Below are 18,942 nucleotides of genomic sequence, written 5' to 3'. Positions count from 1 at the left end.
AAACACAGATACTACTATAGTACTACACTGAAGCTGCAGGGGAAACACAGATACTACTATAGTACTACACTGAAGCTGCAGGGGAAACATAGATATATACTATAGTACTACACTGAAGCTACAGGGAAACACAGATATATACTATAGTACTACACTGAAGCTGCAGGGAAACATAGATATAGACTATAGTACTACACTGAAGCTGCAGGGGAAACACAGATACTACTATAGTACTACACTGAAGCTGCAGGGGAAACACAGATACTACTATAGTACTACACTGAAGCTGCAGGGGAAACACAGATATATACTATAGTACTACACTGAAGCTGCAGGGGAAACACAGATACTACTATAGTACTACACTGAAGCTGCAGGGGAAACACAGATATATACTATAGTACTACACTGAAGCTGCAGGGAAACACAGATATATACTATAGTACTACACTGAAGCTGCAGGGGAAACACAGATATATACTATAGTACTACACTGAAGCTGCAGGGGAAACACAGATATATACTATAGTACTACACTGAAGCTGCAGGGAAACATAGATATATACTATAGTACTACACTGAAGCTGCAGGGGAAACACAGATATATACTATAGTACTACACTGAAGCTGCAGGGGAAACAGATATATACTATAGTACTACACTGAAGCTGCAGGGGAAACACAGATATACTATAGTACTACACTGAAGCTGCAGGGAAACACAGATATATACTATAGTACTACACTGAAGCTGCAGGGGAAACACAGATATATACTATAGTACTACACTGAAGCTGCAGGGGAAACAGATATATACTATAGTACTACACTGAAGCTGCAGGGGAAACACAGATATACTATAGTACTACACTGAAGCTGCAGGGAAACACAGATATATACTATAGTACTACACTGAAGCTGCAGGGAAACACAGATATATACTATAGTACTACACTGAAGCTGCAGGGAAACACAGATATATACTATAGTACTACACTGAAGCTGCACCAGATATATACTGTAGTACTACACTGAAGCTGCAGGGGAAACAGATATATACTATAGTACTACTATAGTACTACACTCAAGCTGCAGGGAAACACAGATACTACTATATTACTACACTGAAGCTGCAGGGAAACACAGATATATACTATAGTACTACTATAGTACTACACTGAAGCTGCAGGGAACACACAGATACTACTAAAGCACTACTATAGTACTACACTGAAGCTGCAGGGAAACAGATACTATAGTACTACTATATTACTACACTGAAGCTGCAGGGAAACACAGATACTATAGTACTACTATATTACTACACTGAAGCTGCAGGGAAACACAGATACTACTATATTACTAAATTACTACAAAGAAACACAAATCAAATACATTTTCCTACATTAAGACTGAAATTGACAGTGGTGTGCACAGCAATATGGTGGACTAAACCTGCCATTATAATAAATAAATAAATACATACATTTTATTTATTTGTTTTTTCTATTTCTGTGCAAATGTATTTATTTTCAAAATAACCTGCACATTTACTTGATAATTGATTATTCTTCATTTCTTTATTATTATTATTAGTTGTTCAAAAAACCCTCAGAGGGGCTTGATCAGGGCACTGTTCAGTGCATACCCTAGTCAATTATAAAAAGAGAATACAATATTGAAAAGGATGGTAAAGAGAGAGAAGAAGAATAAAAAAGAAAAAGATAAGTTTACACACACAAGCAGATTTTATACTAGCCTTTTATTTATTGAGTCATTTATTTATTTATTTATTATAATGGCAGGTTTAGTCCTCCATACAGCAATGGGGGGGGGGGGGGGGGGGGGGGATTCTCTAAAAGCCCCCACCACCAGCAGCATTACCATTTAGTTAAGTTAAGGTCCATATTATAGCCATTATCAATAAAGTGATGATATATTGTATCAAACATTCTTATTTTTCTAACAAACATGTAAACATTTTTGACAAGGATCCTTTAAATCTGGTTAATAAAATGTTGTGACTAACATATATACTAAGAGGAACATTTGTGTCACAAACTGTAATGGGAACACTATTTGTAAATTATCGTAAAAACATAACTTTGGCCTTTCTGCACTGTAATTTCTTGGTATATTTTGGCCGACGTGTGTCAAAATAATATGTATGTTTTAAATTAATTTCACCTGATATCAGGGGTCTGGTACATAAACCAGGGCAGGGTATAATTTTAGTTTTAATTTTTTAAATTGTGGCTATATAGGCATTTCACACGTAAGAGACATGCTAGATAGATTTTATATTTGAAAAAAGTACAGCTGAACCAGACACAAATACGTCAGCCATCCCTCCTCCTGCACACCGATGATTCACAGTGCACTCAAGAAATGATTCAACAGCCAATCTTAGATTTTTCAATTACATTTAGTAGTTTTTCTGTTTATCAGTGTCTTGCTGAAGAACACACAGCACTAGTCATCATCGTACGTGCTGGAGAGAAGGTCAAAATATGCATTATGTAAATATGGCAACACATGAATATTCAAAATGTTAAAACAATGTACAATTTTGGTAAAATCCTCCACATCAATTCATTCATTTGATTCTCAAGTGAAATCACTGAGGATTGGCACTGCTGATAAAAAATGTGTTTGGAAAATAAGGAAATAAAAACGTAGGTCTCTTAAAAATAAGTCTTTATTTTGTTAAACAAAGATGAAGATAGTAGTTACTCTGCTGGACTGAAAATAGTTTAAGGGATCTTTCGATTGTTGTTTATAAATACCACCTCCACAAAGTATAAATACAACTGAAATCCCTCTTTTACACATTGAAGCAGTATTTCTATTAGAGGTTTTAGCATGACACTTAAAATTCCTGTAAACCAACAAACACACTCTCGCAAACGCACACAAAGTCTTTAACTGATGTACATACTAAAAGTGATTGCTTCATGACATAAGCACAATAAGTCAGAGATTTAAAAAATAACGCACAGATATTTACATAGTTTTTGAGTAGAGCATGTACTTATGAATATTTTTTTCCTACTTCTTAGGTGCCTTGTTGAATAGCACTGTCCTTAAAACAGCAGAGGCTCAGATTGTTTCTGTGTAGCCAAAATATGTATCGGCGTCTCACAGAGCATAAACTATCAAAACAAACATTAAAATGTGTGAAATTCGGTTGGTGAGCACTGAAGGTCAGTGACTACATAGAACAGGCACATTCTCAAATTATCATCTACCTAAAAACATCAAATCTACTTCTGTCAGATATGAAACCCTTCAGAGTGATCTCTTTTTAAATATAGGAACAATTAATACATGTGACAGCTTGGCAGGGCGAGTGGTAGACGAGCATATTCCTTTTTCAATAGATGGACAGAAGCTTATTCATAAGTTACTCAATAGAAAGTTTAAAAACACAGAATAGCACAGCTATAGGTCCAGGTGTTTCAGCATCTCAGTGTCACAGTGACAAGTCTAAATTTAAAAAAATCTGAAGAATACAAAATGATTTCAGCTATTGGCAAGAAGCGCCATTTCCCAGCAACAGACCATCAACATTAGTGGTTCATAAATAAGAATAATGATAACTGGTCGAGCTCTTCCTTTCCATACGCTGGTAATGATCTCCTCACAAGAGCTAATGGTGGGCAATCTTTTCTCGGTTAACAAAGACTGAAAGAAAGGCTGGTAGGCACTCTGATACAAGTGTGTCTGAGAGGATTTTTTTAACACTAATGCACATGATCGAGGTTGTTTCAAATTGTCGCAGGCTGGATTCGATGTGGGTAGCACGTCTCCTTACTCCATGTCGTCCTCGTCAAAGAGAGGCGGCTCAAAACTACACAACGCCTCATAGGTTAATCCTGCAAGAAATGAGAACATGTTCAAACATATATCAGGGTTTCTATACTGTCAGCGAGGCATATATAAGAAAGGGCGGGTCCATTTTTTTTTTTTTTTAGAGTATTAGACTCTCTGTGTAGAATAATGACGTACGTTTCCACTCTTCAATCTCCAGCTCACGGCTCTCAAAGCTCTGGTCGTACGGCTCGGCTTCGGGCTCGTCGTCTGGGTCGTGGTACTGAGCGAAGTAGGAGTGAGCCAGAGCCTCGGCTGCTGTTATCCGTTTGTCTGTGTCCAGAACCAGCATTTTCTCCAGAAGGTCCACAGCTTTAAAAACATGTCAAAACAGCTAAATGTCAGTCCACTAAAACATCCAAGTGCCCTGTCATGTAAAAAAATATATATAATTGCCGTTAGCAGTGTGGCTGGCACCACAAAACAATAGAGCAGATGTCTCGTATTACCTTGTGGGTTAGCACCAATGAACACATCAGCAAAGTTCCTCTTAGGCATGTGTTGCAAGGAGCTGATGTAGTTCCTGGCCTGGAAATATACAGTAAATCAAATGTCAGCTCCTACTAGCAGCAACATGTCGCCTATATTTAGTACCACCTGCTTCATAATGCTCACATATTTTCATGATACTGATCCTGCTCAATGTAGCCAACTGCATCAAATCATTACTGCTCACTTACTACATTTCTATCTACAGATGTGACTACACTGCATCACATAATCCTGAATGTATATAAATACTACAAGTGTATATATTGTACCTTAGTACCTTTGTAAATGTGTACAATCAAATTTAAGTTAACTAGTTCTATCTTTTTGTTGCTATTACTGTTTTTATCCCTGCTTTTTTAAATTTGAGTTTATTCTTAACTACAACGAGAGAAGACTGCGAAATTGCATTGCACCTGAGTATAATGACAATAAAGAATTTTGATTCTGATTCAGTATACTGTATGATGGTGTTAAAGCTTGAGCCCTCTGCAGTAAAGCTCATTGTTTTCGTTTTTACAGATCTATTTCCACCCGTATTTTCTGTCCCTATGCACCTATAGGTTGACGTGTTTCCTCGTGCATGACGACGCTGATCAGTTTACAGTAAACAAGATGCTCCTTTGGCGAGGAATAGTCCTTTTTTACTGACCACCGCCCATGGTCGAAATTACAAAACATAACTTAAAAGACTTTTTCTGCAGTGGAGATGATGAGGTTTTGCTCTGTGTTGTATTTTTTCCTTTCACCTGCCTTGGGACTATAGATGGAAAATAAGCTAGTAGCTAAATCTGGTGCAAAGCATCTGTTCTCTCTTTTGAGATTAATGTATTTTTGTACATGGTCCCTAATAGAAATATATCTCATAAACTAAAATAATGAGCCCCAAATATTCTGTAAAAAGAAAAGCCCCCGCTGTTCTAGTCTCCTGTCTGAGTGGAGACTCAACACCAGAAACAAATAGACGGATGTATCTTGTTCTACTGGTCGTAACTTTCCTGATAATAAACCTCACGGGGTAACGGAAGAGTTTAAGTTGCAGACGGACAATTATTCTATCATTTGGAGTGAAAAATAAATTACACAAAAACATGTTGAGTGAAGCAAGGCAGCAAGAAATGTGCAACCAGAACAGAAAGAAAACCACAGAACAAAGCATCTTTCAACCAGAAAGTGCTGTTAGTATCCACTGTATCACCAACAGTAAGCCTCGCTATTGCACACAGTGTGCATGCTTAATTCTGAAGAGAAGAGCTGCAACAATTAATCAATTAGTTGTCAACTATTAACTTAATCGCCAACTATTTTGATAATCAATCGGTTTGAGTAATGTTTTAAAAAAAAATTCTCTGATTCCAGCTTCTTAAATGTGAATATTTTCTGGTTTCTTTACTCATCTATGACAGTAAACTGAATATATTTGAGATATGTATAAAATAAGAAATATGAGGACGTCATCTTGGGCTTTGGGAAACACCGATTGACATTTTCACCATTTTATAGACCAAACTAAACGTTTAATCGAGAAAATAATTTACAGATTAATTGACAATGAAAATAATTGTTAGTTGCAGCCCTACTGAAGAGACATTTTATTACTACCCGAGTGTAATGACAAGCACACAGATGCCTTTACCACACGGGTTCAGAGTCACTTCTGGTAATCACAATCTCATGCAGCAAGCGTGTCAGACAATTACTCGGATTAAACCATGGATTAAACTGCAAACTGAAATCCTAAATCCCGGTAGTGGCACCTAGAGGCTGGGCTGCTCCTTACACCCCACTTGACCAAAGTAGTCTGAGTCAGTGGAGTGATGCTATAATTAGTGTGGACATCTTCATTGATTGATTTATCACTGATATCATTTTGAAGTGGGGTTATGTGAGATACTTATCCGTAGTCAGTGTATTACCTACAGTAGATGACGGTCGGCACGCCCCCAGTTTGGAGGGTGTACGCTATATTTAGAATTTTTTTTCCAGTTTACCTTGCCATGAGACAGCTATACAGTCTATGTTTCCGATGGGGAAAGAAGCTGTTATATGCTCTCGCCAAAGCAACCAGACTCCACACAATAACATAAACAAACTAACCGATCGAGGCAGCGGTAGACCAGCAACCCCCGTGTTCTGCGAGGTAAAATTACATTATTTTTTTTTCCCAATGGAGTCTGGTAGCTTTGTCGAAAGCATAGATGGATACAACATCTACAGTTCCCAGATAGAAAGGGCTGTCTGATGGCAATGTAAAGCTGTGAAAATATTCTAAATATACCGTACACTTAAAATTATTTTTTTTAGGTGGGACTTTCTTTTAGGTGGCTAACATACGTTTTGCTGCCGGCCCCGTCCACAGCAGTACATTGCTTTGTTCCCGTGTGGTATTTCCTGTCTGCTTCTCCAAACTGGGGGCGTTCGGACCGTCATCTACTGTAAGTAATGCGCACCTAATACAACCACACTTCAAAACACCGAAACTATCCCTTTAAGAGAATAAGAGTTAAATCAAGATTATTAACATAGTTCAATCTTGGCATCAAATATTACGGTAAGTATGGAACCGTTTTGGGGCAACACTCAGGATAAATATAGGATACTAAGCCAAGAGCTGCGTTGCTTTAAAAGCAAAGAAAAAGTTACAGCAGGTGGTATTGTCCTCCCGCTCAGGTCTACTGTCTGGTCTAAAGAAAGTAACTGTGGATCCTGCTCACCTCGTGGCTGGGCATCCTGCTTATTAGAGTTGCTGGGGGCGTTCCTGTTAGACGCATTATCTGCTGAAGCTGGTTTATGTCTATGAAGCTTGTGTCAAGGGGAGTATGGCGACAGAGCAGAGTTGGTTAAGAAGCTGCTTCTCAATCTAACACTCTAGATGCACTACAATGTTATGTTGAAAAGCAAACTTCAAGCTTTGAAGCAAATTGTGACAAAGATTTAGAGGAAAGACACAACACAATACTTTGCATTACAGTGGATCAGTGAAAGCCAGAGCTCAATCACCTGTGTGTCATAATCACATCATGACAAACGTAATTTAATTCACCCGGTTAAAGAGGCAGATAGGGTCAAATCCACAAAGCTGAAGGCTGGAAAACATGCTGTCAGTTAGGTAGCAGATAAAGGTTATTGTGGCAGGTTTGGAGCACAAAACTGGTTAGAAGAAAAACCTTGCATATCTTTGTGAACTCACAGACTCTGAAGATATTTTCATCAAGAGCTCGGGCCCTGGTGTTCCGACGAGCAGCATGATTAGCTTCAACTGATCAATGTCTACCGGCACACGGTTAAAGGAAGACCAGATGCTGGACACGGGAGAACTTGTGATCAGACCTGTTAGTCTTCATCATCCTTGTGAAACTTACTTAAAAAACATCTGTGATATTTAATTTCACTATGTTTACTTTATATTTCACACATGAGATGCAACAAAAGAAGAAAAGCCTAGTCTGCACAGAGGAGAGAAAATATTTGAAATGTAACCTGCAGACAAGCTTACAGCATGACAAAAGTAGAGGCAGCGGACAGCGCTGTTGTACACTTAAGCTCAGCCTTTAGTCAGAAAACACTGGCAGGGGGAGAGAAAGATAAACAAAATCTTAAGCACAGACGGTGCAGACTGGAAGGCCCATACAAAGACTGGCAGTGGTGCAGGCAGAAAGTGGACCGGAGCCAACGATGCATACTGACGGTGTAGGAAGAGTTGAAGCACGCCAGTGGAAACATACCAGCAAAGGGCAAGCCAGAGGGAAGTGTGGAAACAGGTACTATCTGTTACGTTTTTAATATTAATAAAACGCCTCAGGCAGCATCGTGTTGGAAGAGAAAAGCAGAAAAGCAGGTTTTCGTGAGAGGACACAGAAAAGAAGCATTGCAAATCTGTTTCTGCTACAGTGCACAACAATGTCAATGTGCGTTTAACTTGTTTGATTCGTTATGCAAATGTGTGTCAGAGTCTCTCCAGCTATGGGAGCTGTACACTCAAACAAAAAAGGATACGATCAGTTCCAGGAAACAGAGTTTTTCCAGTGAGGAGTTCTGCCATTATACAGCCCACTGACCAAATATCCACTGAAACACAGAAAAGCAGGACACAAACATTAAGATTGTCTCTTCTACCGTGATGTATCAATGCAAAAAAAAGTCATCTTTTTAATGTCATCTACCTGTCATGTTGTAATGCATCCAGTTCAACATGATCTCTGGGGCGCGGTACCAGCGGGTAGCCACGTAGCCGGTCATCTCATCATCAGTGTGCCGCGCCAAACCAAAGTCCAAAATCTGGAAGCAATAGAAGTGCAAAAACAGCAGAGTTGTTTGAAAAATATTCACATTTGTGGACTCAGGATAATCCGATATTTTAAATGAGCGCAGCAGTTCACTGACCTTCAGCTCACAGTCTTCATTCACCGCCAGATTACTGGGTTTCAAATCCTGAAGAGAAGAAAACCCAAATGTGAATTAGTGCAATTTAAGTGTAAGTGATGAGCATCATTTTGGATCTGAAATCTTGCTCTCTCTACTTTTCATGATTGAAATCTGTTCCTTCGTTGTGAACATTAAAATAGAAGCATTACATCATTAACACTGTGCAAAAGTAAAGGTCCTGTTTATGACTTCCCTCCAGTGTTTGCACACAGCACAGGCCCAACTCTGCCAAGTGGAAGATGTCATAAACTCTGACACACTTTTTTTTTTTTTTTATCCAATCGAGGTCAAAGACTGACATTTGTCAGACAAAAAAACAAACATGGCACTTACTCTGTGTATGATGTCTGCTGAGTGGATATACTGCGGAGAGAGATGGAGGAGAACATGAATTAAATTACATGATCAGTGTAAAGTTGTATTGATTTAGCAATACATAGGCAGAGGCAGTACAACCATTGATTCTTCTAGCATTTTGGGAAATAAGCTCATTCGCTGTCTTGCTCAGAGTTAGATGAGAACATTGATACCACCCACTCTTCTCATCCAACTCTTGGCAAGAAAACAAATAAGCGTATTTCCCAAAATGCCGAGCTATTTCTCTAATGCCTCACCTTTAACCCTCTGAGGATCTGGTAAATGAGGAACTGCACATGGTCATCTGTGAGTTTCTGACATTTCACTATGTTGTTGAGATCTGCCCCCATTAAGTGAGTCACAAGATACCTGCCAATCAGAAACGTTTAAAGAGACACAAATGTAAGAAAGGCATGTCAATGTTTTATCACTTCATAACAACTCAGATGGATAATTAATAGTTGACAACTAATCGATTAATCTTTGCAGATTTAAAATTAATATATTTGCACTTCCATCAGTTTTTTCCAGAGTTTGTTTACAGTCTGAAACTAATTTCCCGTATGCCTATGGGAGCTTAAACCGGTTTAGCTGCTACTTCTTTTCATGCTCACATCTCTGCAGAGGCACTGAAAGGCCAAGCCCTTCACAAATGGAACGTCATTTAACAACACACACACACAGATAAATGGGCTTAATGGGACCGCATCAGTGCATGATTCAAAGCTAATCCCAGAGCTGTTTAAAAACACCCAAACAGCATATGTGGAGAGCAGGATGCTGCAGTCAAAACACAGAGCCATGTGCTGCTTCGTTAGTCTGCTGCTCAACAAATACCCACTTCATGAATACTCTTCTATTCTCTCACACAGCGCAGTGAGCGAGGCCTTAAAATAGAACCTGGTTACGCTTGAACTTGTTCTCAGTGGCACACAGGGACACACAGGGACACACACACCCTCCAAAGTTCACTTGGAAAAAAAGGGATATAAATAGTGACCTCTGTTTTCCTCTCTCCTATAGAAACAGGAGCTCCGAGGAGCCTTACACAGCGTTGTGACTCAGTCTGTATTTTTAGAGCCGAGGGGAATCACACTTTAAGCACCTGCATATCTGGGATTTTTTCCAGGATATCGTACTGCATTCAGAACATTTCCAATTTTCCAGCAGATGTGCAGATAAAGAGAGTCATATTTCTTTCTGACAGCCCGTGACTCAGCATTTATTCTTCTATGTAGTGTAAAAGAAGCTCCACACCACACACCTACTGTGTACTCTCCCCCCTCTTTTCTTTCTATTCTTCCTCTCTCTCAGGAGCTCAGTCTCGCACACAATCTACATGTGTGATCTTGTACTGCCTCCAGTCCTTCATGACATTATGCTAATCTGCGAGGAGGACGGTGGGGCAACTTGGGAGGATGGCTCTCCATTTCAACAGCAAAACACCACTGCTCAAAGTGTGATAAAGAAGTTGAAGTATGTTTCTATGCAAAGTCTTGTTCCAATGTGATCTATATTTCCATTCTGCAAAAATTCTGGACATTAAGGGCCTGATCAGACAGAACGCATTTTGTAGGTGCAAAATGCGAGACGCACCGCACTGCCTTTTTGTTGCCCGTTCAGACAGAGTGTTTTTTGCAGTTTGCAGCATCTTTTTGTTATTGTTGCTTGGCAAATGAGTGCTAGTGTTGTTTTCTGTTCAGATCACGGTAACTACAGTCAGTTAAGTCATACAGCTCCACGTATCCAGCAAAAGTCACCACAATGAGAAAAAAACGCTAATGACGTTGGGCTCTTTTCTGCTCTGACGTTCAACTCATGGCGTTCAGGGCGTTCCTGCAAAAACACGAGGCGCATAGAGTGGAAAACACGAGGCACTCTGCAACACAGATGCACTCTGCAACACAGATGCACTGCACAAAACATTCACACAGTCATTAAAACAATTACAAAAAGCCTCTCCAGGCTGCTAAAACGTCATAGTCTGAAAACCACGCCCACAGGAGAGGAAACAAGCGACGCCACAATATGCAACCAAGGGCTGAAATGCTAACAAAATGCCTTTAGCTAGCTGAAAACTTTACATTCCAGCATGTCAAAGGATTATTTTAGCGCCCTATGTCTAACAAGGGTGGAGTTGATAACTGAAATAATGATGGGATGGGGCAAGTTAGCTTTTAGCGAGCTATTGTTAGCAAGTTACTGTAGTGAGCTAAGGCACTCGCAGATATAATAACATTACTGCATAGCTTTCTGATGTATCCACATTCCACAAGTTGCATTCTGTCAAAATGCTTTAACTTAAGTTACAGAAATGTAGTTAACCTAAAACTGACATTTGGACTAAATGCTTGCTGCACACGTAGGTGAACAGTGAGTGTCAGGACCCCACAGTTTCCCCCATTGTTCCTGCTGATGCCTCAAGTCTTATTGCCAGTATTCTCAGTATTCTCAGTATTTCAGTTCAGCAGCTAATAAACACTGCAGCTTTTAGGCATCTGTCTGTTGTTTGCCAGCAGACTAAAGTGACAAGGAGGCACCAGTGTGGGCGAGACTTAATTATACTCTGTCTCTATTATGACCTATAAACAAAATTTGATGTGTAAAGTTAATGGGAGTTCCCTTTTAAAAAGTATTCACAAAGTTATTAATCCTTACTACAGCATTGTCATGACACTGTCATGTAAAATATGAAAAGGTCATGTATACACACTGCATGGGAGAGAGGCTATTCAGGGACATGACTGAGGGAAACAAAGGGCAAACTTCACTTCTCTGCATCAGCTCTAGCTGTCAATGTCTGAAGCCTTTTTCACATTTTGCATTAAAATGCATCGTGTGTGATCTGACAGTGGACAGCTCTCAATGCAGGCATGAATTCACCTGAAACACAACCCTTTCTGAGCGGTCAGAGACACTTGAGACCGCATATATAGTGTAGCATTCAGACAGGGTTTCCTGCAGTGTTTTACAACAAAGGGTGGGCTTTTATGAAGTTAAATTCCACGAAACACTGTATAATACTTAGAGTTTCATCGCATATACAGTATGTACACCATCTCTGGCGGTCAGGAAGAATGAAATAAAACATTAACCTTTTGGGGAAAGAGCAGAGGCGCCATTTCACACAGCAAATGCCATATATTAAAGTGCAGAAACGCTGCATTGCAAGTACATGACATTCACAGACTTCCTAATGTAGTATTTATGTGACACAAATAACGTCATACATGAATATACCAGTAGCTGATTTGCATACACCAAACTACTTGGAAAAGGTTTTTGAAGTCCTTAATTAAAATGCCATACCAATCAGCTACTTCATAATATCCTTATCTGTAGTTGTATGACTGAGCTCAAACGTGCAGCACTTTCTGTTTAGCAGTCACTGCAGGTTCCCACAGTTAAAAATCAGGGGGCACTGTCTCCAAGTTCCTGTGTTTTGGTCTTGGGAGTTGACATATTCTCCCAGTATTTGAATGGTTTTCCTCCCACGCATAATGACATGCATGTTAGGTATTAGAAATAATGCTGCTGACCAAGGCCTCAGACATTAAGCTGGTCCCTGGTGGTTGCACTGCCCACTCCCAAACTGCTCCAAAATGAGTCAAATGGAGTAATTTTCCATGCAGGAATGTATAAAGTATGTGAAATTAAAAATGAGCGGGGAAGAGAAATCTGACTCCAAGTATTTGAGACGCATTCTTGTGTCGGGTATCGACTGAAATCCGTCTCAATTTGATCTTGATACAAGACGCTCAGTGTGTACAGAAGAGAAAGAGACATTCCACACATGACGGGGGAGGCAGCACGCACACTCGTCTGAGGATTTAGTCACCGTCTCGCTGTCCACTTCCCATTTCTAACTACTTCTAACATCAAACAATAACTACCTGTTTGCCAGCAAAGCTGTTATGTTTCACAAAGCTAGAAAACAGGAAACAAAGGGAAGGAAGCTGGTAGTGAAGTAACTCTTGTAGCAGCCAGCGAGTGAATAACTAACAGTGTCTAAGAAATGTTCCAGTGTATTTAGTCAGCTGGCCGGTGTCCAGGTGTTTCCCAGCCTGCTGCTGCTGCAAAACTAAGGGCTGCAGTTTGTTGAACGCTGTTGTTAAATCATACACAAGTGTTGCTGAGGTGAACTTGGGATAAAGGTTGTTATTCTAAACTTACACATCAGTGAATTCCTTCAGACTAGTAGCAGGACTGAAGACATCTAGGAGGCCAATCACCTGCAATCATATGAAAAATCACTGTGGAGTTAACACTGACAACAATGGGCGGCAATTAAAGTAATAGGCAACATAATATGCAAACACAGTCTAAGGGGTTGCATAAGGCGACAATAACAACTTTGTTTTGATGTTCGTCATCAGACAGAACAAAAGGGAAGAGAAACAAGTCGACTCACATTTTCGTGTTTCATGTGCTTCAGCAACCGCAGCTCTCTGTACGTTCTCTTGGCGTGGATGATGGACTGAAATGGCCTAGAGAGCTTCTTCACAGCTATCTTCAAACCAGTCTTCAAATCATACGCAGAACTGTTAAAGAAAAGTGGGCAAACATGTAAGCTTAAAGAGGACCTATTATGCTTTTTTTCAGGTACATACTTGTATTTGGGGTTTCTACTAGAACATGTTTACATGCTTTAATGTTAAAAAAAACGCTTTACTGTTCTCATACAGGCTGTGCTGCAGCACCTCTTTTCACCCTCTGTCTGAAACGCTCTGTTTGAGCTCCGCCCCCGCCCTTCCAAAACGCAGTCTTGCTCTCATTGGTCAGCTGGCCCACTCTATTGTGAGTGGTCAACCAAGCTAAACTCTTCAGACTCCGCCCCAGCTCCACTCTAACTAGCTTTGTTTGACGGCGTGCCAAAACAGCCGTTTTGCCAATGTGTTGCGTTATGCAACTTGGTGACATCACTACGTTACGGAGGAAAAGGCGGGACTTCAAGCAAGGCCTTTCAGGCAGTTCAGGAGCAGTGTTTCCCTGGGGAAGAGTAACTCCCTTTGGTGTGGACTTTGTGCTTTGTAACTTTGCAACCTTTTACATGCACAAAAAAACTATATAACACACTAAAGGAAAGAGCACAGAAACATAATCGGTCTCCTTTAAATATCATCAGTAATATTACTACTTATAGACTGCTTTAAAGAATAAAACCTACACGTGATGAAAATCAACACTTTGAACTAGAAATGAACTTAAAAACGAAAAGCAAGCTTGTCATTCTTAAGCAGATGAGGAAAAACTGTTTCGGTTCAGAATGGGCTGAGTTTGCTCTCAAAACCAAATTAGGTGCAGTAAGAGCTGCTGAAGGCTGCGGAAAAGGGCGACATCAGCAGAAAATGTCATCTCTCAGCAGATTAGGAGCAGCTCTGCCTGCAGACGGTCCTGCACTCTGAAGACTGTCTGTCTAGGCCAAACCAAACACTTCCTCCTGCTCAGCTCACCTAGTTACAGTCACAGCCAATCAACTTATCAACCAATACCAATGTCTTCTTGTCAGAGTCTTGATACAAATGTGGGTGCTCATGTCAAGCAATTAAAACATGCATTTTTTTTAGAAAAAAAAACAACTATGAACAGCAATTCCACAAATTATAAATATGGAAAATCCAACAAATACACATTTCAGAGAGAGACACTAGATGCTCAACCTCAAAGATATTTATCAATTGCAGAAAAAAGGGCTTTAAGGCCGCAGGCCAAAACATGTTAGCAATTATATTTCAATACAAAATCCATCTGCAGAGACACTGACTGCTTTCATGTTATCCCAACTTTTCTACTTTGATAACTAACTAAACATGGATAATATTCTGACTCAACAGATAAAACAGGTGGTCCATTAATCACAGGGTTAGCAGTTCTCCTCCTGTCCATATAGATATCTAAACATGTACATAATAATCCAGTCCATGTATATCCATTCAGCATTTCTTTCTTTGCATTATTTTATTGTCTACAACTTACAGAACATTTAACTTTTATATAAACATTTTAATTTTATTTCTCATTTTATTGTTGGTTATTGGTGCTCATTATATATATTTATACAATATTTATATATACACCTATTTTATCACCACCTGTGTGCATATCTTTCCTGTCTAATCCTTGCCTTTATTTGTCCAGCTTTGTTGTCCTTGTCCCTAGCTGTTATTTCTATTTCTGTGTAAGTACGTTAAGAGAGATGCACAAAACCAGAGGCCAATTCCTTGTATGAACAGTATGTACTTGGCAAATAAAGCTTTAAAAAGCTAAAAAATGTTGATTCACATGTTGACACTGAACCCAAAGTTGCTCCCAATGGTCAGGTCAGTACCATAATAATTGCAATTATTTATAAATGATGCTGATGTATGAGTCACTTTCTGATTGAGACAACTAAATGTTATTGTCATCAGTGTTTTCTATATATTGTAAAATTTTCAGATATGCATGTGCCATCTCAACATTAAAGCTGTGCAGTTCCAGTATAAATAAACTGGTCTGAAATTCACAGTAAACTTGGTCCATAATGTAAACACTGACCATTATAAGCCAGTGTACTGTTGGGGGGGAAAAAACAATCACAGTCGATGCACTGGTGGTGAGCGGACAGTAATCTGACCAGCAACAGATTATCCTATTGCCCAGCAACAGCACAGCTGTCTGCTTCCATTTGCAAAACAAACATCTGCCCACTAAATCAAGTGTAGAGCTGACAATGTTGTGTCCTAGATAGTATCAGCACAACCATTGCAAAGGGCCTATCCTATGAAAGCTTACACTTTCACAATGAAGCAGCATTAAGGAAATCCACCTCACCAGCAAAGTCTTCTAAAAATAATCAAGAGGAAAGATCTACACTGTAAATGCAAATGATTATGTCCTGCAAATTTGTTTATCATTAATGAAAGCATTCACTGTAGAGCTGCATAAAAGATGAGTAGTTATCGAGATGTTTTCATTAAGGCCGGAAGATATATTGAATATTCATATTTAGATGAGACTACCTATCATTTGGGATTTGTAGTTTCCTGGTTCTATTGGATGTATTACAATTAAAGTTACACAACTGTCTGGATTAAGGCTGAAATTAACAATTAATTGCATTATTGATCAATCTATTAATTGTTTTTACAATTAATAGAATAATCCTTTAGTCTATAAAATATCAGAAAAAAAAAATAATTTTCAATGATATGAAATAGAAAAGCAACAAATCCTTTGATTTCAAATTATTTAGTCAATCAATAAATCAATCAAACTTTATTTATATAGCACCTTTCGAACAAATCAATGCACTTCAAAGTGCTTTACAAACAATTGCCAAGTAAAATTGACAAATGTAATGATTAACAGTTACTAAAAGTAGTAAAATGTTGATAAAACAAATAAAATAGAGTATAAAATTGTAAAAATAATAAACCCACTAAACTTGTGAAACACTATATGAAAGCCAGACTAAATAGATGGTAGGATTTTGGGGATTTTTGTTGATCAACTAATGAATCGACCATCGTTTCAGCACAAATCTGAATTTATTAAACTATTCTACGTGAGTGAAAATAACTTTAAGCATCTTTCTTTTTGGCCACCTTATCAACACTACTAGTGCTGTTTACTCTGAGATAGGGCTGGGCAATATATCGATATTATACCGATATCATGATATGAGACCAGATATCGTTTTAGAGTTTGGATATCATGATATTGCATAAGTGTTCCTGGTTTTAAAGTCTACATTACAATAATGTGATGTAATTTTCTGAATTTACCAGACTGTTATAGCTGTCATTAGATGCACATTACTGATGATTATTTATATAAAAAAATATATATATAAATAAATAAATATTTTGTGAAAGCACCAATGATTAATTCTACAATATCGTTGCAGTATCAATATGGAGGTATTTGGTAAAAAAATATCATGATATTTGATTTTTCAGATTAAACTAAATATTTATATGAAAGCACCAAATAATAGAAATATTGTCACATCACATATTTCCAAAACACATTAGCAACACCCAACAATAACATTATCATTAAACTGTTGCTAGGATCTAAAACTAATAATGTATATTAAATCTAATTTTCCAAACCAGGTGTCATTAAATTAGCCTCTGGAAACATGATCTGCAGCAACAGTGTGTAATAATATACATATATAATAGCTTTATGAGTTAGTTGTGTGATGGTAACATGCTGAGCAACACTGATCAGATAAAGACCAAGTTGTTGTTGTTGAGCAGCTTCCTGCAGTGTAGTTAGATATAGTTAAATGTGAGTTTCACAAGTTAGATAACAAGTGTTATCACTCTTATGCAGTCATGTTATGTCTTTATATTAATCTTGTCTCTAAAGGTGGAGGCTTCAGATAAGCCCAGTGTTTTTTTTTGCCTCTTCCTGCACTGCATATTATACTTTTCTTTTTTTTTTATGTTTTATAGTATTAAATTGTGCAAAACAAATAAACAAGTCAACAGGTTTTCTTGTCTAAAGACACACATCGTGGCTCCACCTTGCCAGCAGACAGTCAGGATGAAGCTAGCCTACCTTTAGCATGTTTAGCAGCAGCAGGCCTGAGCGTCTAAATGAATGGAGGGTTAAGTTTTAGGTGACTACTGAGAAAGCTCCACAAACTAACACAAAGTCATTTACCACACGGATCCGTAGGCTCCGGAGCCCACCGGGGACAGGGTTTGGTATCTCTCCGGGACTTCCCAGATGGTCTTGTTGACCTCCTGACGGTAAAACTTCGGTCTCTCTTTCTGCGACATTCCTGCAGAACCGACCGACCGACTACCGACCACCGACTCTTCTTCTGCGCCGAGCTGGAGACTCCTCAGAGCCGCTACCGATACAACTTCACCTCCAAAGTTACCAGAACATAAGTGAACTTTTAAAGTAAAGCAAAGTTTGGGTGCTCTGCTTTCTTCTTGCGAAATGTTGCAGAATCACCGTCTGATAAAATGCACGCTTTATTAAGTCTTCACGCTGTTTGTTCCTCTCTGTCTCTCTTTCTTTCTCTCTCTCTCTCTCTGCTTTGCTTTACAGACGAGCTCACGAGATTTCACCCTGCTTGCAACGCAGACCGCAAAGTCTCGCGAGAGTAAGTAGGTAGGCAGTTTGGGACCTTAACGAGACGATAGAAACTGAAACCCCGTGGTGCTTTCAAGTGCAACCGGGAAAATTTAAAAATGAGACAGCGCCTCGACAAAATAGTTAAAGGTCCCATATCGTGCTCATTTTCAGGTTCATACTTGTATTTTGTGTTTCTACTAGAACATGTTTACATGCTATAATGTTCAAAAAACACATTATTTTCCTCATACTGTCAGCCTGAATACCCTCTACCCTCTTACCCTCTGTCTGAAACGCTCCGTTTTAGTGCATTTCAACAGAATTGCAAAGGAATTGCGTTGCTATGCAAGTTTGGGTCCATGTTTCCTTCCTGTCAGCTGATGTTATTTACATACACTGCAACAGGAAATAAACTGGGACACATTTAGAATGTTTATGTTTAAAACCGTGTAATGGTCTAAATATTGTAGTTTGTGACATCACAAATGGACAGAAATCCAAACGGCTTGTTTCAAACACACAATTTCTGAATACGGGCTGTGTGTGTATTTCTCCGTATATTGAGCGTTTTGATAGTTTAACAGTATTTATATAGCACTTAAACCTGCTTTATGATGTAAAAGACATGAAAATCTCACTTTTTACAATATGGGACCTTTGGGATTTATCACCTTTTAACCTCACTCTTTTCGATTTGAACGAATTTGGTCCATAATATTTGGA

At 38.8% G+C, this 18,942-nt stretch overlaps 1 protein-coding gene across 2 annotated transcripts; it reads right to left on the bottom strand.

Moving 5' to 3' along the window:
• Positions 1-2,680: 2,680 nt before the first annotated feature.
• On the bottom strand, positions 2,681-18,196 carry mapk14a (mitogen-activated protein kinase 14a). 2 transcript variants are annotated; one of them, XM_037772456.1, is made up of 12 exons: positions 17,797-18,196; positions 13,553-13,682; positions 13,315-13,373; positions 9,399-9,510; positions 9,118-9,147; positions 8,743-8,790; positions 8,523-8,637; positions 8,356-8,427; positions 7,550-7,629; positions 4,320-4,398; positions 4,009-4,182; positions 2,681-3,875 (listed from the first exon to the last, which is right to left on the bottom strand). In XM_037772456.1, exons 1-12 carry the CDS (start codon positions 17,913-17,915, stop codon positions 3,811-3,813), a joined length of 1,083 nt encoding a protein of 360 aa, XP_037628384.1. In that variant the 5' UTR covers positions 17,916-18,196; the 3' UTR covers positions 2,681-3,810. The 2 variants fall into 2 exon arrangements, with proteins under 2 accessions (XP_037628384.1, XP_037628383.1); XM_037772455.1 differs by lacking the exon at positions 7,550-7,629 and adding an exon at positions 7,074-7,153.
• Positions 18,197-18,942: the final 746 nt, after the last annotated feature.

The sequence above is a fragment of the Sebastes umbrosus genome, chromosome 6 (genome assembly GCF_015220745.1).
Source record: "Sebastes umbrosus isolate fSebUmb1 chromosome 6, fSebUmb1.pri, whole genome shotgun sequence".
Taxonomy (NCBI): domain Eukaryota; kingdom Metazoa; phylum Chordata; class Actinopteri; order Perciformes; family Sebastidae; genus Sebastes; species Sebastes umbrosus.
This window is presented reverse-complemented; position numbering and strand designations above follow the sequence as displayed.

Coding starts and splice junctions, on each gene's coding strand:
- mapk14a (XM_037772456.1), bottom strand. CDS start 17,915: ATGTCGCAGAAAGAGAGACCGAAGTTTTACCGTCAGGAGGTCAACAAG. Junction 8,428..8,522: donor GATGCATTACAACATGACAG/GTAGATGACATT, acceptor TCTGTGTTTCAG/TGGATATTTGGTCAGTGGGC. Junction 4,399..7,549: donor TGAAAATATCTTCAGAGTCT/GTGAGTTCACAA, acceptor GTATATTTCCAG/GCCAGGAACTACATCAGCTC.